The sequence below is a fragment of the Gordionus sp. m RMFG-2023 genome, chromosome 2 (genome assembly GCF_954871325.1).
Source record: "Gordionus sp. m RMFG-2023 chromosome 2, tfGorSpeb1-WG-v2, whole genome shotgun sequence".
NCBI classification, from domain to species: Eukaryota; Metazoa; Nematomorpha; class Gordioida; order Chordodea; family Parachordodidae; genus Gordionus; species Gordionus sp. m RMFG-2023.
This window is the reverse complement of record NC_088776.1, coordinates 41,647,408-41,672,712: the sequence shown is the minus strand read 5'-3', so window position 1 is coordinate 41,672,712 and position 25,305 is coordinate 41,647,408. Positions and strand designations below refer to the sequence as shown.

Below are 25,305 nucleotides of genomic sequence, written 5' to 3'. Positions count from 1 at the left end.
TCATAATATACTTTTAAATTGAAGCTAATTATATATAAAAATCGAAACTTAATTTTGGTTAATTTAATAAACATTTTGGACATATAAAAATAAAGATCTTAAGGAGAGATTATGGATTCTTAGCAAAAATCCTGAATATCAATTAATTATACACAGCCATAAAATTTTCCTTCCGAGATTTTATTTTTTTCATATTAACTGACATAATTGACGTGTATGGTTTAACAAGCGCAAGCTCTATATTGATTAATCATGATTGAAATAATATCTAGACAAAATAAATACTCATAAAACTTTCTCAAATTATAAAAGAGGATTAAAACTTTGCTATAAAATTTAATTATATATATAAATGATAATATAACTTAATAAAAATTACAATTTTGTCATGTAAAAATTTTTTTGACATCTAAATTTTATTTCTTAAATAAAATTTTTAATAATTAATTATTTCATATATTTTTAAGCCTATAGATGCATACTTATAAAAGCTATAATAGGATAAATTTAAACCTTGTGGTTTGCTAAGAAGTTACCTAACCCCACTCTCCCAACCTTTGATTAACTTAAATTACAAAAATTTTCTTATATCAGCAAATTCATTTTAATATATATCTAGTTATAAAATAATATTATGTAAATCAGGGTAAATTGTAGCAAGAAAAATAAATAGTATACATTAAGATGAATTATAAATAATATCCAATATTTTTTAAAATAAGATCAAAAATATATGTCACACTCTTGTCGGAATTCCTCTAATCGTGTGAATCGAATTTGGTGGGAGCGAATTAAAATTTGCGACATACATTTTGAAGCCAACTGAGGAAGGATTCTGAACAGAGTTAGGCGAAAAATCGAATATGTGGTGATGAGATGTACTTGTTCCGAAAGAGGAAACGGGAAAATTTTCGTAATTGTTGGGGCCTGCACAGATCTCTCTTGTTTAAATGTTTATTAAATGAATTTATAATATTTCTCATATTTTTAAATCAGAAGATAGGTAAATACAAGAGTTTAAATAGTCTCGCACAATTTTCCTCTATTTTTCTAATCAAATAATAGATAGTCTTTGATAATTTGATTTGAGTAATAGTTTTATTTTACTTGTCGATTAAATAACAGTTTACCCTTAATATCAATCAGGAAAATTTTTTTAGCCATTTTTTTAAATTTATTTATATTAACAAGAGTTTTGTAAATCAAATATCAAGTGTTAATTGTTTTTTAAATATATATGTGTGTCATTTTAAAAAACAGAAAGAATGAATTTGTTATAAAATATATGATAAACTTGATTTCGCTTTTCAAAGCCACCGACTTGCATAACAAGTTTTCGCTATTGGAATAGGGTATTTTGGCAAAATAATTTATAGAAGGAAACCTAAGGTAAGTGTTGGCTTTGGGCGATTTTCGACACAATGACCACCATCCAAAAAATTTTGATTTTGCAGGAAGTCTAACTTTAATAGCTCTACTACAATCATTCGACAAAGAGCTATTGATGTCCGTTTTGGGAAGATTACAAGGTAAACTATTCAACTTATGAATATTAGCTATTAGCAATGAATCATATTTATTAATATTTTGGAGTTCATCCGATGATTTATCATTAATAATTTTTGACTTACTAGTACTGCATAAGTTATAATATTTTTTGGAAATTAAAACAGTTGAGATGACGATGATAACTAAAATAGGAACACAGACTGCCAATAATAAGAGAGTTTGCATATAACCTTGACATATAATTTTTAGTTTAAAATATAACATCATAATTATTTTGATGAATATTGATAAATATATGTATTGGATAATTAGCTACAATAATTTTTCTTGTGAAAGATATTCATAAATTTGTTATAATCAAAGGAAAAAATAAATAAATTCACATTTAAACTCGTCAGAATTATCCGACCCAGGACAATGTTGTACCCCATCGCACTTCAAAGATTTGGGTACACAAAACTTTGTAGGTGTTCTGCAAGGACCAGTTTTCTTAGCTATACAGGCTTCACTATTTTTGCAAATGATTCCCGTACATGAATCTAAATTAAATATAAAGATAGATAATGAGTAATACTCTGGGAAATTTTTTAAAAAGGTCCTTTTTTATATTATTATTTCAAACTCTAAGAATTGCACAACTAAAACGTGTTTTCAGAAAATATGATTAAATATATCACCAAACATAAAATATAGACATATCGGAATTTTAATGCAATAAAAAGCTTAGGGGAGACTAGGGTTATATACGCAAGTTTTTACATTACCTTTAAAAACGGAAAATTTATTTTAATAGAAATTTTCTATTATTACTATATAATACTATTATATTACTCATATTTAAATAGAAATTAAAACTGTATAATCGGTTTTAAGTATCAGATTATACAAAACTAGATTTTTAGACCAGATAACCCAAACTCGAGGGGCGTCACTAGCCTTTACTATCTTCTCAGTGGGCTCAAAAAAATTTTTTATTTTCAAAATTACCTTTTTTCATTATACAAAATTTTCTTCTTTAAGCTAACATTATTACTTTTTTTTGGATAACATTTTCTAAATTATCTTCCTTCACTATAACTTACTTTTTTTAGTGTTGTAAAATAAAAATTCAAAATTTTGAGGGGGCTCTTCAAATCTTTCAGCCGCCAAACTCTGTCCTAAATGTCCATATCCTGGTGTTGAATAGCCATATATATAATGAGGATGAGGGGCTATCTGGTGTTGACTGGCTATAATAAGGGTTAGAGTTAGGGTTAGGGTTAGGTTTTTAGATTAATTGTTGTATAACAGTTTTTTCAAAAATCTAATTAAAAGAAATATACATTTGGCTATAATAATCAATATAAAAGATTTGCATGTAAAATTGTAATAAATTTATATAACTTTCTTTAAGATATCTTTTTAATTTATAATAAATCAAAAATCCAAAAATATGAGTGAGTTTTGATAGAAGAAGGTTCAATAACTTTATTTTTCAATTTGATCATTGGATTGGTGTATCCAATAAATGTATATTTGCAAGGGGATAAGGTCGTAAAAATAGATATTGAGTCCAACTTTGAGATAAAGTTCAAAAGATAAAAAGTTACAAGGATATAGCCATAAAACATCTATAACCCCGGTCTCCCCTATACATCATACCATTTAAAGAAACCATGACCCATCTTAGTTTGAAACCTGGATTGATGCCCTTCGCTTCGGGGGATGTTTTAAATCTGTAATATATATTAACATTGCATAAATATAGAGGCAAAGGTGCGATAAATTTGTTATTTTTCCAACTTTCAATTATATATTGAGGGTTTGTTTTTAATTTGAAAGATTACATTTTTCGGAAACGTATTTCAGTATGTGTAGTGTACCTAGCCTTTAAATTTCGGACACATTTGCTGCCAAGAACTTTTGAATCGCTTTTAATTTATATTATTATCAAAAAAGAGTCAAATAATTATGGCGAAATTATCTGAAATTTATAGGATAAGTAATTCTACATATGCTAAAATACATTTTTGGCAAAACTAGGTTTATCAAATTTAAAAAACTTTAAATTATAAACTTTTATACCTGACAACAGCTAAATTCCTATCTGTCAAAAATGACCTATCATACTCGTTTTGAAAATATCTTATATTTCCGCACATATTAAGAATCGCGATATCGGTGTAAATTAATGTTTTGTAGCCGTCATATATTTTAACATTCGCTGTGTTACAACCCGCTATACATATTTTTTAAATGAATAATTATATAAATTGTAAGGCTTCATATTTCTCGAATGTACAATGTGGTCGTTAAGGAGAGCAAGGTCTCAATCCATCTTAAAATTTTGACCTTTTGTGAAATAATCTTAATCTTTTAAAACATGATATTAAAATAAAAAAAAATTATTGACAATAAAAATTTCCTTTTTCGTATTTATGTAAGGAAGAAAGGAAAGAAATAATGAGGGACGGAGGGTCAATGTGTTTTTTATTTTCGGCAATGTGTAATTTATTCACCTTTAAATAATTTATTGAGAATTTTTAAGCAATTTAAAATCCGATTTTGCGAGTATTCTAGAATTTAAAGAATACTTACTACTATATTATTTATACACAGGGGTGGACTGGCCATAAGACCAGGTGGGCATTTTGCCCACGAGGCCGCGTGAAAATGTCGATTTTTGAGGCCGATCAGAGGAAAATATCAAAAAAGAGGCCGATTAGAAAAAAAATATATTATTATGTTCACATTATTTTCACTTATCATTTATTTATTTTTGATGATATCTCTATGATTTGAATATCTTCCTTGACAATTGTCATGTCGTTTACTATAATTTTATGCATAAAATATCAGTAACGTCGCTTGACGCTATACATCATTACCACGTTCTTTTCTTTGTTTATTTTAAATGAAGTAAAAACGCTTCCGTTTGAGTGGAGTGAAAGCTAAGTTTTGATTAATTTATTATATTACATTTTTATACAGTGATTTATTGTAGAAATAATATGGCCAACATTTCTTGTTCTTACATTGAAATCAAATAAAATCCAGGTCGGTGAATTAGATAAATGGATGGATGCTTGGGTGAAACAGAATAATTCATCTGGCCAAAATAAGTTGAGAAAGCTGCAAAAAATAGGTAAGATAAGGTGGTGGGTACGTGAAAAACCCCTAGAGGATATATGGTAAAGAGAGCTTTCTCCCAATAACGATATGCACTTCAATTTATATTAGATAATATATCATTTGAAACAAAAACATGATAATTTATGTAAATCTAGACTCTAAGTACTGCTATAATATATAGGAAATTTTAGAAATAATTGGGTCACTGTCATATCTTCAAATTAAAAAATTAGGTACTTTGTCAGCATGGGAAATGATAAAAGATGCTAAGTCTTCTGTATCATCGATTATTACATCGATTCAAAATAAAGCAATAAAATGGCTTCTAATTTAAATGAAACACTTTAATATTTAAAGCTCCCGGAGAGTATCAGGATACAGAATACTCTGCTAAAAAAATCGAATAGGACGAGCGAAGAGAATATATAGTACAAATGCCAAAATAAACGTCCTCAAGAATCGATTGATCTTTATAGGTTCGGAGTATTTCGTCCTATAATTCATCAAATTATAAACACCTTGTCGGAACGTCTCTTTGCGAAGTTTATTTTAAATGTGCAATATTTGCACCCTAGACATTTTGATGAAATAAATAGTAAAGATATATATATTGAGTGTTAAATTACGTAACGAATAATATTCATTTGCCAGTGTATTCAAAGATTTGGTAGCAGAATTAAATGAAACGGACGATGATCGTATGTACAAGTGAGGAGTCAAATGAAGAAGATGGAATATTAAAATATGATAATAACTCAGTGATGATAATAAATGTAACAAGTGTTTAATATGCGTGTATGAAATTTTTAAAAGATGCAATATGCATACAAGTGACACTAATTTATATTTGACATATTAATACATTTTAACTTTGTCATTTATGCAGGTTAATTGCGAGAAAACATTTAGTAAATTAAAAATTATAAAAATAAGCTGAGAGTTAATATTGACCAATAAAAATTAGAAGCGTTTTTATTGATGTCAGTTGATGAGAACCATTAGCGCAGATTGAACTAGAAGATATTCTTGTATATTTGCGCAAAGGTTCAAAGTTAATGAGAGATTTATTAACGTAAAAATTATATATTTCCTCAATTCTTTTATTTGAATTTCATAATATCTATTTACAATATGATCGGTGCCTGATTTTATATATGCAGCAATTTTATACGCTGTAATATTGTATAACTGAATAATTTTTTATGTGTAAAATTAATTGATTTGATATATTGAGCATGTATTTTTTATATTTAACATGTGATGTATGCTTTATTTTATAATGCAATATAGTTATAAATCTGATATAAAATATATATGTGCAATGATTATTATTTTATATTGGTAGTGAATATGATCTTAGATGTACATTTTTTAAAAATAAAATATATGATTATCGTATAATACTATTCTTTTATTACTAAAAATGTAAATCTTTTAAACTTATTTTCAAAAATAAGAAGTATTCGACACGCGGGGGTGATAGCTTGATTTGAACGTAGGAATAGAATCGATTTAAAATATTAAATTAAGTTCTTTATTTTCAAAAGTTAACTAGTAAAATTTTATATAATAATGATCTCTTTTATATAATAATGATCTCTTTATATAATAATGATCTCTTTATATAATAATGATCTCTTTATATAATAATGATCTCTTTATATAATAATGATCTCTTTATATAATAATGATCTCTTTATATAATAATGATCTCTTTATATATACAAAAATAAATCAATTTAATATTAAATATATAAAATATAATATTATGTTTCATATAAAAATTAATATAAAGTAAAAGTTTAAATTGATAGCTTAAACCTTCATTATCTACAATATATTAAAATAAAATCGTTACTAATGTAACAAGAAGTAATAAAAATCATGTAAATCGAAGAAGCCATATAAGGGAACCCGGTCGAAGACCGGGCAAAAGCGGGCCGAAGGCCCTCATAATGGGGGTATGGGGGCGAAGCCCCATATAAATGAGGCCTTTATGAATGCCCATGAGGCCGTAGGTCGCCAGTCCGCCCCTGTTTATACATATCCTTATTTATATAAATCATATAATTTACAAGTTTTACTATCATCATTAATATAATAACATATTTTTCAGATAATGTAAATATTTATTTTTGAATCGGGTGATTTCTTTCGCAATCATATATCCTAAGGTAGAAGGAGAACTTTGAGTTGTTTTTCCCTTCATAAATTTTAATGGAGGATTTAAGCCTCCTTTCTGAAGGACATTGGTTGGATTACGTTTCAAAAATAGTTTTGGTTTATTAATTAAATTGCTTCCAAATTGGCGTTTTTGAAATTGCATTTAATCGCAAATAATTTATTTCAAATAATATGGTTTAATTGACGCGATCTTGCATTAAATAGCATATCATATTAAAAAATCGCAAATAGGTTTGTAGCTCATTCATTATTTTCAATTATTTTAAAAAAAATTATGATAATAATGATATATTCCATTCCTGGGAAGAGAATGGGATGATTTCCTACTCCCCCCTTGATTATGCCAATGTTAGATCTCTTTAAGTGGTATGGGGTATTTTATTTAGAACATTTTACATATTTTGTTATGACATATATCGTTATTCTGCAAAAAGTTTAACACTTCAATAATAATTTTTTCATCATTTTGTTTTTAATAATTATATAGTTATAATTGTGTATTTTTTACATTATATATGTATATAACTTTATTTAATATCTCATGTCAATCAAATAATGTTTAAATGTAGATTCGTAGATTACATATTTAGTATTATATAATATCTCATGACAATATTATAGGTTATACATGTCAACCATCAACATAATGTCAATCATTTGGATTTGTGAGAATACAGCAAGACTTTGAATTCTTTGTCATGATTTTAATGTTTTCTTTGTGATGGAAAAATATTATTTATTGATCTTTTTAGTGGGATATTAGGGATTGTAAAATGTTGATCTATTTATTAAAATATATAATTTATACGGGGTATTTAATGTGATAAAAGTGGAAAGTTTGTTCTAAAAAATATATAAAAAATCAAAATTTTCATGTTAGAACCCATATTTTTTCTCACGTTTTTAAGTTTTTTCAAAATTTTTTGAATTTTTTCAAAATATTTTTAAAAACAAATATAAAATTTTAAATTAATTTTATTTTAAAATATTAAAAAAAATTGTAGTATTTGTTAATAGTTCACCTAACCATATTCATTGATCAATAATTAATTTTCCATGAACAATGTATAAATAGATATTGAGTTGATTACCCGCAAATTCAGTTTAAAGAAAGTTTATCAAGTAAAATGTTTTAAATAACTTTATTTTATGGATTTTATAAATCTTAGTTTTAAAACTTGTAAAATCTTTTATGAAATAAATTAATTGTACATTCACATCAAATTATAATTAGCCTAATTTAACTTAGACAGATATTGCTAAAGCTTATTAACAATTAAATTAAGAAATATCTAAAAACATTAATTGATAGAGTTGATTAATTAGATTCATGATCATTTTTATAAAATAATTAAGTAAAATTAATTTATAATAAAGGAATTCTCAAGATGAAAGATTGAAACCTTAACAAACAAAAAAGAAGAAAATATAGCAGGTAAGTTATAATAAAAGTTGGGAACAAAAATATGAATGGTTAAAGCAGCATTCAGAGTCGACTGTAAAATGTAGTATGTGTGTATCACGCTTTCCAATAAGCCGTAGTGATAGTATGATATAATCAAACATATGAAATCTAACAAACATAAACTGACAAATGAACAATCTAGAACCAATACTTTTATAATCATACGTAACCAAATATTTTAAGAATGAAACCTTGTCTGTTATGGCTGAAATATATCATTCCATAAAACATTCCCATAGCTATATGTACAGATTGTTCAAGCAAGCTATTTTATACACTTTTTCCTGGCTCTAAAATTGCATCAATATTTTCATGTGGCAGAACAAAAGGCTTTAAAATAATACAAAATATTTTGGCACCAGAAACAAAGGCAGATACCGCGATCGCTATTTGTCACGTGCTACCGCTATTGCTATCAATCAAAAAAAGTAGTGTGCTATTAGCTACTATTTTTTAAAATTAGCTATTTTTAAAAGTAGCTTTAACTACTTTTTAGACTACTCTTTATAAAAAAATTTAGAAATAAATTTGTTTTATTTTAATACATAAAATTAAATATTTAAATATGTTAGTTTTGATTATAAAAAAATATGTAAACAGACTATAGTAATAAAAATATCTTTTTTTGCATTTTAATAATAAAATCATTTCTATACTATTCCCCAAGTCTAGAGCGACGATCAGAAAGTATAAATTTCACCTTACTAAATAATCTCTCAACACTAGCACTTGCGGGCAAGGCAGTAGTACTGAATTATATATTTTTTTTAATATAGGAAAAATTATCAAAAATATTCATTTGTATTTTTAGATTTAAAAAACGCGCCTAGGGGATTTTCTATCATATTCGAATCCTCAATATTATCAGTGGAAGTCGTTTTTATGGTTCTAAGTAGGCCATCATTGTTTACTATATCAATCATTAATATCTGGCGACAAAAAATTGTTGTACCAGGGATAGAGCTTTAATCAACATGGTAAATGATGGATTATCAATCAATGACACTGGCTTAATTGTATTAATTATAAAATCTACGATAACTTTATCAGCTCACCTAGTTTCTCAGAAATATTGGCATGTGTAATATAAATAATTAATATAACTTGAAATGAATTGGTCTTTTTGAATATAGTCTCCCCTATACCAAAATTATTAAGATGTTTTTCTAACTCTTTAAAACTGTTGAGCATTCTTATAAAATAAAAATACAATTAGATTTATAAATGACAATTACCTTTAAGTGTTTTTGAGGTTATAGCTACTAAATTTATTTGTGGATATATTTTTTACAGTTTGAACAAATAAATTTGTAGCCACCTTTTGTTTTTACATTAATTTGAAAATATTTTCAAATTTTGGAAATGGAAAATTTCTATTATTATTATCAAGAACATTTTCTTCTAGGGTGTCTTCCATTTGATTCTTATCTTAATTTACATCGATTTGTATATGCATTTGCGATGACATTTTAAATAATTTACGCCAGATGATTTAGGATTATAATACAAATTGAAAATATAGATTTCAATTTCAAAATTAAATAATAAATTATAAATAATTAGGATATATTTAAATTTTAATGTTTATATATGTCGTCATTTTTAAAGGGATCGGAACTATCCGGGATCATCATGGGTTTTAAAGGGATCCCTTTAAAAATTCAATTTTTTAAAGGGTAAAGAACTATACGGTATTATCACTTTGAACCATGATAAAGAATAACCTTAATTTAAAACGCGTTTTACACGCGTTTTGCTTTATTTTTTTAAATTTTCTAAGTTTTTGGGGGGCTTATGAAAGTAGATATGTCGAATATAGGGTATAATCGATAGCTAACAAAAGATCTATTCAACTATACGTCAACATTTTCTCATTAATGGGCTAGTCTAGGCCTGGGGGGTTAGGAATATTTTTATCAAAACAAACTATCGATATGGTTATCAAATAAAAGCTAATTTAAAAATCTTTTGACTGAAAGCATTTAATATTGGTATTGATGGGTAGGACTTGATTTAGGAGGTGGGGGGGGGATATGGTAAAAAATAAAAGATATTGATATAGGTATCAAATAAAAGGTAATTATTTTTATTGTAATAATAATAATCACTCAAAGTGGGTGGGTCTTGGGCCTAAAGGGGTCAATAACATTTTTCAACATAAATATCGATATTGGTATCAAATAAAAGTTAATTTAAATATCTTTTGACTGAAAGTATTCATTCTTGATTTTGATGTGTAGGACTTGGCCTAAGGGAGGGGGGGAGGGGTGTAAAAAATAATTTTTTTGATATGGGTATCAAATAAAAGGTAATTAAAATCATTTGATTGTAATAATGATCACTCTAAGTGGGAGGGTCTAGGTCATGGGGGGGGGGGGGGTCAGGAATATTTCTATAAACACAAAATAATGATATGGGCATTAAATAAAAGGTTTAAAATATCTTTTGATTGTAATAATAATTGTCACTCACTGGGCGAGTCTAGGCCCTGGAGGGATCAGAATATATTTATCAACATAGATATGGGTATCAAACAAAACAAATTTAATTATCTTTTGACTGAAAGCATTTATTCTTGCCCTTGATGGGTAGAACTTGGTCTTGATGGGTAGGACCTGATCTAGGGGGGTGAGGGGATAAAGAATAAAAAATATTGATATCAAAATATCTTTTGATTGTAATAAAAATGGGCGGGTCTAGTCTTGGGGAGGGGGGGGGTCAGGAAAATTTTTTCAACATAAAATAACGATATGGGTATCAAATAAAAGGTAATTAAAATATCACATGATTGCAATAATTATACTCTAAGTAGGCATTCCATACCAAGCTCTTATAATGTCAGTGAATTGTTACTTAATATTTTTTCTCATGAAAGTAATAAAATTAATGAATAGTTTACTAACTCTAACCTACTAATTTAACTCTTCATATTTATATATTATTCATTTTAAATTAGATTTCACTACAGTTTCTAATCCGACTTGCACAAATACTTTATATCTGCTTTATAACCATAATAATACTACTAATGAACCTGAGGCAATATTATTGCTCACAAAATAAAAATGGGGAATTCCTACGAATCATTTTACAATATTAAATATATTCTTTCGGAGAGAAGGAGATATAAAATAGGCAACACAATACTATGGCAAGATAAAAATACCACAAACTCAATAGGCATTAGCATAGAAAAAGTTTTAGATAGGCAGCCTTCGTTTATTACCTATTTATAATAGATAGAGACAATACAAAAATAAAATTAAAAAAATAAAATATTTATTGTGGATCACGTACTGATCCCAATAAATAAATATGATAGATCAAATCTATGCCCTAAAATATTGAAGCCAAAATTATCCAAATGGGGGGGGGGGGGAGAAACTATGCGTTGGAACTAAGTTTGGGAAAAATTGATTCCCAATTTTTAAAAATGAACGTTCACAAATCAATAAAATTTAACCATTCTTAATAAGACCATCTCCATAATAACAGCATCAAGAAGTACATCTTCTTATGGTTATTGTAAATTAATGCAATTTCCAAAAAGGTTGCAACAATATGAGATGCCAATGTTTTAAAAATGGCATTAATTATAGTGACAAAATGTCACTTAAATATTATTTGTGTAAATAATAAATAATTGTTCAAAATTATATTTCAAATTTCAATTATCCAAATCAAATAAAATATGTGTTGATAATATGTCTTGAAAAAAATATAATAATAGGAATGATTTGCTTGTAAAGAAGTGTAATAATTTATACTGAAATAATTAAAATATTTATAATGTAATAGTAAAATTTGTGAATCGATCGTTTCAAATGTAGCCTCCAGAAATTTGATAAAATTAATATAATCAAAAGATTTTTAAATACTTTTTATTTCACCCCCCCCCCCCCCAATCCAAATCAAGTCGAGCCCTTTTAAATAAGAGTAAATACTTTCAGTTAAAAGATATTTAAATTACCTTTTATTTAATTCCTAAATCAATATTTTTCGTTTATAAAAACATTCCTGACCACCCAAGACCTCCCGTCTATTTAGTGTATAATTAATACAAACAAGAGATATTTTAATTACCTTTTATTTGATACCCATATCGTTATATTGTGTTTATAAAAATATTTCTGACCCCCCAAAACCTAGACCCGCCCACTTAGATTGATGATTAATATTACAAACAAAAGATTTTTTAATTACCTTTTATTTGATACCAATATCGTTATTTTGTGTTTATAAAAAAATTTCTGACCCCCCATGACCTAGATACGCCCACTTATAGTGATAATTTTTTTTATAAATAAATATTTTAATTACCTTTTATTTGATACCCTTATCAAAAAAATTACTTTTTACCCCCCCCCCCCTAATAAATCCACCTCCCAGACCAAGTCATACCCATCAAGACCAAGAATGAATACTTCCAATCAAAAGATATTTAAATTAGCTTTTATTTGACACCCATATCGATATATTATGTTGAAAAATATTCCTGACCCCCAAGACCTAGACTCTCCCATTATGAGTGAATATTATTTTACAATAAAGAAATATTATAACTATCTTTTATTTGATACCCATATCAAAAAAAATAATTTTTTTAATCTCCACTCCCCCTTCTATTCCCCCCCCCCTCAGACCAAATCATACCCATCAAGACCAAGAATAAATACTTTCAGTCAAAAGATATTTAAATTAGCTTTTATTTGATACCCATATCGATATTTTTTCCTGACCCCACAGACCTAGACTCGCCCATTAAGAGGTAGAGATTGACTCCATTTGCAATATTATGATTATCTATCGATTAATACCCTATATTAGACATATCTTAAATCATAAGGCCAAAAAACAACATTGAAAATTAATAAATATCAATAGAATTAAATAAAAATAAAACGAAACGCGCGTAAAACCTTTTTAAGATTCCTCTTTATCACAAATGTGAACACCGTATTATCATTCCTTAACTTTGATGGAAAATTTATTGCCTCCTTAAATTATCATAATTAATATTATGCTCTATTTATAAACATGGGAAAATAATACATCATAAATATTATTAGTAAATCAATAAAAAATATTAAATTTAATATTGTCTTGAATCTTATTATATTATATAACATATTAACTTAGATGAGTATGCTATAGCGATTAACCTGGCAGAAGGCCCACAAGTATGGGGGCGATGCCCTCATAAATTATTATAAAATAAAAACTCGCGTTTTCAAGTGAAAAATATCTGGCAACCCTGCTTGTACAAGCTAAATGAAGAATTTGGGAAGCATATGAAAAAATATGTAATTGAGGGAGAGGGGGGGGGATGTAATATGGGGCCTGTTGTAATTGTACATTTTTACATTATATGTATAAATAAATTTATATAATATTCAATGTCAATCAAATTATGTTTAAATGTAGATTCGTAGACTACATTAGTTAATATAATATCTAATGTTATATGTTATACATGTCAAACATCAATATAATGTCATTTATTTGGATTTGCTAGAAAGCAGCAAGACTTTCAAGATTTCTTTGTCATGATTTTATGTTTTCTTTGTGATACAATAAAATTAGTTATTTATTTTTTCAGTGGGATATTAATGATTGTAAAAGGTAGATTTATTTTAATATACATTTCAAGTTTATAAATGAATGAAAATTTTATAAATCAATCATTTTACCCCCTTTTCCATTTTGTTTCCTAATAATATATTTTTTTTAAAAACTATGGAAAATATAATTTAATTATTTTTAAGCTAAAAGTAATTTCAAGATGATGGACCTGTTTGGGAAATATAGGCAAAATTAGATTCAGATTTTAAAAAAACTCATTAAATAAATTAATTTAAGTTTAAAAAATATAACACTGCTGGGAAAAACATATGGACGTTTACATTTATGTACTATAATAATATCTTTAAAAAATATTTAAGAATTACACTAATTTAATAATGTTTCAATTTAGTTAGTAATTAATTTATTCATCAAACAATATAATATACATATTATTTTTTAATAACATTTAATTAATGATAATTTTGTCACCACTAGTCGGGGCTCACTTTTATTATTAAATTTGAATAAATCATCAATAAAAACATTTATAGAATTGTAATTAAGATATATATGCCTTTTAAGTGTAGATTTTTAAATGATATTCATTAAAAGTTCTTTATAAAAAATACCAAAATAATCAGAGCTAACTTGAAAATATCAATCAAAGATAAAAGACACTTTATGTCATAATCTTTTTAACCGATTCATTACTAATTAGATGGGCAGATGGTAATAGCAGTAAACCTATAATCTAAGTCTGGTGACTTATATTGAAAATGATCAACTTTTGTGTGTCGTTCATAGATTTTTCAGAAATTTTTTTCAATTTATTATAAGCTAAGTTTTAAACAAACTAACTTACAAATATTGGAAAGGGCTTTTATTTATATATATATATATTAATTTTGATTAATCAAAAATATAATAGCAGATAAAATTTATATTCATACATAATCCTCCTTCTAAATCCAATTCTTCCATTCTCATATATATTCTCCAGTATTTCTGGACCCTGATAACCCAAACACATTCGAGAGATGATTCGTAATTAAATGGATAGCCGGGAGACTGTATTATTCCAAATTTTTTATCTTTGATGAATTTGCCACATTTCATATTTTCAGATTGAAATTTTGTTGATAAATCGTTTATTAAAGTATTATTTTTTAAATTCGTTGAAATAATTGGTCGCGAAAAATTATTACCATTATAATGAGTAACTTGAGATATGATGTCTTCCGCAAAATGGTCTTTGAAATAAGGTTCAAAATTTTCTAGTGAATAAAAAGTATAATTGAAATTATCTATCTCTCAAGGAAATAGTAAAAAATGTGCTGGATGAAAATTATAAATTTTAGTGTTATTTTAATTTAGTCAAGGTTTGAGTTTGGCTCAGATATGTAAAAAGTTCGGTCTGGGGTGAAATAGTCTAATATTAAGGTTAGTCCGGACCAAGTGATAAAATATCTTCCTGTCGACTTGCAGAGCTCTCATTACAATACATAATTAATATTTAATACAACTTATGTCGGGCACCATTTTAAAATTATCACAGAAAGGGCATAGAAATATATAATATTTTGTTACAAAGATAATGAGCCATTATCGTTAAGATGCAATTTGTTAGTTATCCAAAAAATAACAGAATAGGTCAATAAATTTGTCTTTACTATCATGATAATTTTACCTTCATTAACAAATTCAAAACTCGCAATGAACCCTTTGAATCTAGTGTTAGAGCCAGAATTGTCGGATTTAAATCTCAATTCCATGTTGCTTTGGAAGGAAAAAATTGTTTTGGAGATATTATCTATGTTCCCGCACAACCGATTTATCAAATGTTTTAATCCATTATCGCCGATATTATATATTTCCAAATAGTCGTTTAAACACCTATTGTAAATTAATAAAGATATAAATTTAAATTTATTACTATTGTGCAAATTTGTTAGCTTACATATGCAGGAATATGACAAATTTTTTATTATCGAAGAATATCTACTAAATTTGTCCTACATATTTGTTATACGTTTATTATAAATAAATTGATGGGAGATAATCAGTTTTAGAAAAGAGTTTTTTTTATTATTATATAAAAAATTAAAAAAAGACTACCATGAGCACCTTCTTAGGTAGTTACAATGACTGATGGATGGGAGAGGGGCAGGTTCCCGGTAGACCATTAATTTGAACAAGACCAATGTCAAAACGTTTTTTCGATAGACCAAAAAATGTGAATTAATTTTAAATAATAAGATATGACCAAAATAATATTAACCCAAATTTGTTTTTCTCTTTCAAGTCAAATTCTTCAAATTTAATGGATAATCCTTCATACACGGTTCCGTAAAAAAAGTACCAACATTCAGAATTGGAAGGATAAAAATTTGGATAGTTAGGAGAGCTAATGTAGCCCTTTTTCATGGTAGATCTATTAAAAGCATGCACGCAGTTTCCTTTCATAATATTTATTTTTAAAAAAATATATAGTAATTACGTGGAATTAATGGACAATAATTAATACTTATCTAAACTGCTTATTGAACTTTAAATTTTACCCTAAATTGAACTCCGAATTGGGCTACGATATTAAATTTATATAACGATTTTTTATAAAAAGTAGCTAAATAAAATAGCATCACAAAGTAAAATTCCATTTCTATAAAATTCTTGATCTCATTTACGCAGAAATCACGTGATAAATGTTATCGAAGGGAATATATAAAATAAAATAATTATTAAATATTTTGGAATTAAATATTTTGTTTAGCACTCCTACTCGGTTAACAATCAATTTTCCATTCAAACAACTTGACTTCTAATTCGGCGCATTAAATCAGCTTCGATTAAGGTCATAAGAACTTAAATGTCAAAAACGATTTAATGCATTTCTTTGAATCGTGGATTTAGTGATTTTTGCACGTTTATAATAGAAATTTGAGAGAGACATTTAAATAAAGTTTTATTCTTACTATTTTAAAAATTATTTTATTTAAGCTTATTTATTTTATTTAAATATGAATTTAGACTTGTTTTTATTACTTATTATTAATGCGGCCAACAAAAATTATTTTAATGAAAGAGATTAAATGTGGACTGGAGAATATTATAAAATGCTAAAAGAAAATCATATCCAATGTGAAGTAAATTAACATTTATTATTTTTATTTAAGACATATAGGATAAAAAAAAAATCAAATAAGGACTAAGTATTAAAAATTATTCATGATAAATTAAATATATTTTTATATGATGATGAAAATATTTATAATATATATAATCATTTTTTTGAATTGATTATATATAAATTTATTTTATACCAACAATTTCCAAAGAGCGAAGAGAGAAGATTGTGACGAATATTTTAAAATAGGTGGAATATTTGATCTTCATATTTTGCTCAGTCAAACTGAATATAATTTTTAATTGAAAACTTTTTTTTAATTATAAAGAGAACAAAGAACAAAAAAAAGAAATAATCATATTGAATTCATTCATGAATATAGATTGATTTAATTTGTATAAATATTATTTGATAATGAAAAGTTAAAAAAGATTATAAATATTATATTGAAACATAATATATGTATTTTACTATAATATATATTATCATTATAATAAACATTTTTTTAAAAAAAATCAATGTTTTTAAAAATATCATATTAGGCTATTAAATTTTATTTTTTTAAAATATAATATTTGGTTATATGTCATTACTGCAAAACTTTTGTTTTTATCGCGAATGCATTACCGCAATTTTGATTATCGCCAATATATTCGTGAATGCATTTTTGCAAAAATGTTGTAGCGAAAACATTATTTAAAATCTGATTTCGCATCCTAAATTAGGTAGAAGCTATTGAGATAGGGTTAGCATGAAATAGAGGTCTGCACCCACCTGCCCACGCCCGCCCATCTAAGTGGGGGAGCGGGTTAAAATTTTAAAAGAACTGGCTAGCGGGTGGGCGGGTTAAAATTTAAACTATGGTTGGCAGGCGGGGTAAAAAAATTTACAACTTTTATTTGTTATTTAAAATTATTTAAGTATACATTAAAAAATCATATGTTTCCTGAAATTTCAAAATTTTTAATACCAAGGAATTTATAACTGAGAATGTTGTCATCGGGAGAAATTAATTGGTAAGAAATATATCGAAAACTTGTTGAATTTGATTGCATGGAAGAATATAACATCAACGTGGATGAAAACCTAATTTAACCCTTTTCCCCAGAAGCAAAGAGAATTTAATTAAAGATTATTAAATTATAAATGCAATGTTTGAAATAGAGCATCCATGTCAAAATTAAACACAACAGATAAGAAGATGTGTCTGTTGCAGAGGTGAGCATTACCTAATGACATAAAAAAATATTTAAATAAGTAACAAGTTTTTGTATAATTCATCAAAATTTTTGGCTACTTAATTTAGTTTAAGTTTATAATTTATAAACAATTAATTTAAATTACTTTTTTTTATTTATTATTAATGGTTTTACTTTATTTAAAGATCTCCCTTGAATAGAGGATATACTTCAAACGGATATCCTACTTAGATGGAAATGACAAGAAAAAAATTTATTAAAGCCATCAAGATAACTATAAAAAATATTGGCAATTCCAGCAACATATGCATTTTCTGAATGAGAAAATAGCATTGCTGGAAGGTTTTTAGTATCAATAAATTAATTTTATGTAATCACATAAATATTTTATTAGATCAAATAAATTACCCTTATGATTTATGCTTTATATAACATTCCCTAAATTATAAACCTTTTTTATAGTTGAAGCGCTGAAACTAAATCATTTTTTTTATTAGATACTTAATTGAAAGAATGAGCTTATTTACATTTTATGTGGGCGGCGTGGGTTAAATTTTTTTATAAATGATAGGCAGGCGAGATTATTTTTTTTCCTTGTATATATTATAAATGTATCATATTTTTAAATAGTATACATTCATTTTAATAAAGATCTGAAAAATTTTATAACCTATAAATTTTATATAATTTTATAAATTTAATAATTTTTGTTAGACATTTTATTTTATAACTTTATCAATTTTAAAATTTAATATCTTTATAACATATAATCAAACTTTATTACAATTATAATTTAAAATTCATTAAATAAAATTTCGTCGATATAAAAGGAAAAAAAGTCAAATTCTTAATAGTTTACTTATATAGACCTTAAAAAATAGTAATTAAATCTTTCGAGATTAAATTCTTAATAATAAGATAAAAATCCTCATTTTAATGATGATTTAAAAATCTTCTTAACTGCTTCCCTAAGATTGACTAGAATTCCTGTTGGGAAAAATTAAATAAAAATATTAACTCAAAAGGTTATAGAAAAAGGTTATAGAAAAAGGTTATAGATTTTATAAAAGCAGTGCATTTAACTTAAAACAAATATAAAAAAGAGATATATATATACTTTTTATATTCCACAACAATTAAACTCAATATTATCTAGAAAAATCTTATGCAAACCTGAAGGTTTTTCTCATAGATGGCACAAAGATTTGAATATGTATCAGCGAAATCTCAAGGCTTGGGCGATATCTTTCTGGCTAAAATACTAAGTTAGTCATATTCAAAAAGCGGCTCATTACTATTTTCGCCAAATAAAATTTAAAAAGTTTTTAAATAACGATTAGCACCTATAAATTATCAGTGATATCATAATAATATATAATTTTATAAATTTTTTGAAACTAATTTCGCCAAAAAAATTTTCAAAAGTTATTATATGATGATTATGACAATTGTCATCTTTGTGAATACCTTTTCATTGAAATCATTGCAAAATATATTTAGAACTATTCATTTTTTATGATCGCTAAAAAAAATGTAAGGTTAAAAATGTATTTTAATTATATGGTTTAAGCGACATTTTTGCATGTTTTTTATCTTTTGCATGGTTTGGTAAAAAATATTACGTAAATTTTGCATAATAGAATTTTGTTTGCGTGGTTTAGTAATGCCTTTAAGAGTTAATATATATTAGATTTAGATTAATATTATTAATTAATTGATGATAATATATACAGTAGTGACGGAGGAGAAGGCGGGGTAGCGGCCTTGAACACACAAAATTAGACTATTTTAGGGACTGCGTTTTTTATGCATTTAAAAGTGAATTAAAGTTTTAAGACATAAATACTACGCAAATTATGTAAATAACAATATCAAATTCAGTTCAGTCATCAATTACAAATTTTGATATTTTATCATAATGGTATTGATTAAACATGACCTAATTAATATTCTAACTTATTTATTCATGAATCTCACGTATCTAGTGTCTTAATTTTATGAAAATTTTTAAAGCTCGGGTGGGAGAGGGGGTTAGGGACTACCGAGTTCTTTTTTGTCCCAGCCTGCCAATAGTCTTAGCCATGATCTTGCTCTCTAATAACGTTTTTCTGCTTTTAAACTTTTAAAAGTTTGATTTAGTGTCCAATAAATCTTATAATTTACATAATTATTTCTCGATTTTAACCTTCTTTTTTAATTTTTAAATCTCGGATTTCATAAAAACATAGGGTTATATTGACAAAAATTATATTTAACAAAAAAACTTATATACTATTATTTGACTAGATTAAAAATCTCTACATTAAAAACCCTTAAATTATTTTTAACTAAATTTTTTTATAAAATACACTATAGTTCCTAGTTCATATAATATAAAACCAGCTAGATGACATAGTATTTAAATTGCTGTCCAAAAAATTGAATGAAATTGAGTTAGAACCCTATAATAATCAAGCAAAGAGACATATTAAAACCAATGATAATTTTTATGAAGATACAAATTTTCGCTTTTATAGCTCTTTTTTTTAAATATTATTTTTTATCGTGTTGAATATAATATATATAAATAGAATAAAATTTAATACCATAATTATAATTTATAATATAAGGAATATAAAAATAAGAGGATAAAGCATGGACAAAGGAAAATTATATTATACCAATATATATATATGTAATATTTAAATGAAAAAATTAATATGCCATTATGATTTATATAAAATGATGATAAATCGATATTTGTATGGCTAGTTCGTGATTTAGTATTTATTTATTAATTAAATAATATTGGAAAAAATGATAATTGCTTTTGCGACTAATCAATAAATTGTCTTTTCCATATTTCATACTATAAATGAGAATGTTAATTATATTATATTTCAAGATAATTCGTTTAAATAGTTAATAACTTGGAGAGGTCAAATATAGGAAAAAAAGAGTATGATGATATATCTAAAGAGGTAATGGGTGTGATCGCAAACTATCCGTTGAGACTGGTCTTAAAGTTGAACCGATAGCATCCTGGTTATTGCACATCATAATAGCCGAGGATAGTTTATAATAAGTTGCGAAAATATCTATAGATATTTTTAAACAAAATTTATTCTTGACTTACATTCTCTATTATAAAACAATTTATTTCTAACTTAAATAACTAAAAATGAATCCGGTTCAGTCTTTTTTTAATTACAGTTATACTTTGTCTATTCGATCCTGGCTAGTTTAATTTTAATATTCATATCAGGCTAAATCTAGAAAAATAGGTCTGATACAGGGCTATTAATTGCAGATTTATTAAGATACTATTTAATTGTTTAGCTATGGACACCGATACTCTTTATAAAAAGGTATAAAGATAAGCTACTTCTTATAAAAATGAATTAAGGTAAATTTATAACAATTTATCCAGACCAGACAAGATACACATAAAACATTTATTATGTATTACTTTAACAACTCTGATTCATTATAGGAAATAATAAATTGATACATTTTTTATATAAGTCTTATTTTTTATAGACATTTATCTTTGTATGCATATTTTTTGTTAAATAATAGTTTCCAAAACTCTAAGGTGTTATAAAATTATTTTTAATAGTGATACTATGTATCCCATGTAGTGATCTTACATCCCCTGGTATGTGATCCAACGTACCTTAAGAAGTATTTATATATATTATACTTTTAGTCAGCAACAGTTTGATGTAGCTGACTTTATTTTTCGTTAATATTTATAAGAGTTTTTACGAAATACGGTTAGCTGTGCCATGGTTTCCTTTCTAGATTTTTTCATTAATAAATCAGATTTCAATTCATGATATTTAAGTATAAGAGCTAATAATAAAATTCTTTTATAGATCATTAAATCGATACTATAATGTCTTAAGACGTGTCTGGGTTCGCCATATTTCTAAACAGCCGCCTGTTTAGCAGTCAATTTAGTTTCTTCTAAACAGCCTGGAAGAGGCTATTTAAATTTACCGCGTCTCTTTTATTTGTACCTAAAAATGTATATAAACAAATATTATTTAATTAATTTACAAATTTAAAATAAACCAAAATAGGGTGTTAACCTGTCAGGACATAACCTAGTCAACCATCTTTTTGCTCTAAATTAAAATTGATCTAGCCAGATTTAGAAGAAAATTGTTACTATAAACCATCGGCCCCGTAGTCACCTACATGAAACTTAAGCGTTGCGATACGCAATATTAGGCGAATTCCCAGCAATTCTTCTCATCGCTCAACACAACCATAAATATTTCCTATTATTTAATGGATTTTGAGTTTAAGTATTGGTATGGAAGGCGATGTATCGATATTTTCGCGATTACTATATAAACGGAGCCTTATAAATTTAGTTTCATTTTACCACAATCAAAATTTATCATTTTGAATAAAATGTTGTTATTTAAATTTCATTTTTATATGTAAATTCTACCAGTTTCATCTGATTATATAAATAAAAAAAAAATTCTTTTGAACTAATAAATTATAATTTTTTAAATTTTGTTTTTATGGGAAATTTTTATTTTAGTTTAAAAATCTTGTTTTGAAAAAAATATTATCAATAAAAAATTGAAAAAATAAATTTAATTTCTACCATTATCTTATGGTTCAAATCAAATCTACAATAAAATGAAAAATTATATTTATAAATTTATCAAAATGAAATGATTATAATCTGGGGCCTAAGCCCACAAAATGATTTTACTCCCTTTTAAAATATATTTTTGCAAATTTTTTAAATGTCTTTTAAAAAAATCAATACGCAAGTCAGATTTTGCGAAAATGAAAGGGGGGGGGGTGGTATTTAAAAAAATAAATTGTTTTAATAACTTCTATCTACAAATTGTTATGGAAGAAAGCCAAATTTCAATTGTAACAAATCGATATATAAAATTTAAGTTATTGATGACTAGATCCCTCCAAAGTAATTGTTTCGCAGAAAAAATTTCGCTGTCCGGCCCGAGCCCAAATGTTTTTTCAGCCTAACCCGATTAAAATTATTTAAATTTTAATATCTAAGAAAAAATTAATTATATTTATTCGCATATTGTCACCTTATATAAAAGTATATTTAACCTATTTTTAACCAGCATTTCGATCCAATTTTTAAAACGGCTAACTCATTATTTTATTAGGAAAAATATTATGCAAGCCTCAAGATTTTGCTTGTGGCACAAAGGTTTGAATATTTATTAACGAAATCCGAGGCGCCGTTTTTAAAAATCAGCTAAAATCGAGCCGTTTAACAACACTAATTTAACCCCCATAAATTATGATCCTATCAATTGACAAATAAAATTACAAACCAGAGTATAACATTTTAATTAATTTGTATATATATATATATAATAAAAACGAAATTATAAAATAGACATATCAATAGAATCAGAATATAAATAATTATGATTTTTAACTAGTCACAAAATGTAAATTAGGAAATCGTTAATTTGGGAAATGGAAATTAAATAAATAATATGTAAGATTAAATATAACATGTGATTCTGATATACATTTCGCTTAAACAAAATGTATATCGAGCATACAAATATTTAATTTTCGGAAAGGGTCGGTTACCTCTTACAGTCCGACCTCCGAGAAAAAAGTTTTCAATGTCTAGAGGATTGGGGGTTTGAGCAACCAGTACAGAGATTGACCCAATGATAATAATTAAATTTTTATTATTTTTAATATATATATTATATTGTATTATAAGTGAAAATGTTAGCAGGGTTTTTGCAGAAAAAAAATATTGCAGCTTATTTTTAATATTATATTTTAAAAAAATTGAATTCAAACCAGATTTTATTGAACTTAAACCGTTTAAATTTACCTGTCTAAAAAAGATTTCTATCACTATTTTGAAGCTATTAGTGTTATATTAATTTATTAAACCTTTAACCTTATAGTCTACCCTTGTTAGTGGCTTAATCGGCGTGTTAGACAAGGAAAGGGAGAGAGGTCTCTCATTCAAAAATTTACTTGATTTTGTAAATATCATTATAAGGCAGAAATTGCCCCCCCCCCAACATCTTAGCAAAATTCTGGCTACGCATGAAGTTTAATTTTTCTTAAATGATTTTTTTTTCTATTATGGACAGGGATGTGAACCCTTCGACAAAAAAAAAGGGTCCGGGTTCGGTAATAAATTTAAAAAGGACCCGGGTTTAGGGTCCGGGTTCAGAGGGAACATAAAAATAATGACTCAAAATAAGACTTTTTTTTATTCATTTTTTATTATACTTCAATATATACACATTTATAATTCGAAATGAGATAATTTATATTTTAAATATTTTATTCAATCGCACAATCATATCTTCTAAAATATCATCCTTCAGATTTCCACGTAAATTAGACAAAATATGTTTCAAAGATGAAAATCCACGTTCTACGTTTACCTAAAATAGATAGTCATTTTTGTAATACATAAATTATTGTACTTGTGTCGCCGGTACAGCCATGACGATTCTAGATAAGGTATATAATTCTGGATATATTGAAGAATTTTCCTCCCAGAATTTTAAAATGTTTGCATCTCTATTTATTCTCATAACTTCCGAGAACTTTTCTATTAAAGATACAATAGATATTTTTTGCTCCTTTCTATCAGATGATAATTTAATTTTTGTTTCTCTATCTAATAGTAAAATTTCCAGATCATCAATATCGTTATCATTGTTATCGCTACAACCAGTAGATATTGTTGTAACCTCCAATATATTGTAAATAATAGAGTTTTGGGTATGCCATAAATCTTCAAGATGGTCTATAGCCATTTGTTTTTGCTCACTACTTAATAAAACCTGATATCGCGGGTCTAAATATATCGAAGCATATACAACACTATTTTGTAAATATTGTTGCTCTCTTATTTTTGTATTTTCTAATACTTCATTTGAAAAAGAACTTGTTATCTCCCTAACTCTAATCGACATCTTAACCATATGCCATAAAAATCCGATAAACATAATTGTTCTGCTTGCACTCTTAATGTTGTTATTTTTAAAGGAACCAGCACACTAGTAAGCTCTTTTATTTGATTCCAATCATCTTCTGACAAAATGATTTCACATGCTCCTATGATAAAATCATTACAGAAATCTTTCAAACTTAATAATCGCTCTAGCATCATACATATA

General features: G+C 26.1%; 1 protein-coding gene across 1 annotated transcript; it reads right to left on the bottom strand.

Moving 5' to 3' along the window:
• Window positions 1-1,534: 1,534 nt before the first annotated feature.
• LOC135924341 (low-density lipoprotein receptor-related protein 12-like) lies at window positions 1,535-14,950 on the bottom strand. The gene is made up of 6 exons (XM_065459399.1): window positions 14,785-14,950; window positions 3,574-3,727; window positions 3,151-3,224; window positions 1,893-2,048; window positions 1,632-1,739; window positions 1,535-1,542 (listed from the first exon to the last, which is right to left on the bottom strand). Exons 1-6 carry the CDS (start codon window positions 14,948-14,950, stop codon window positions 1,535-1,537), a joined length of 666 nt encoding a protein of 221 aa, XP_065315471.1.
• Between the last annotated feature and the right edge of the window lie 10,355 nt (window positions 14,951-25,305).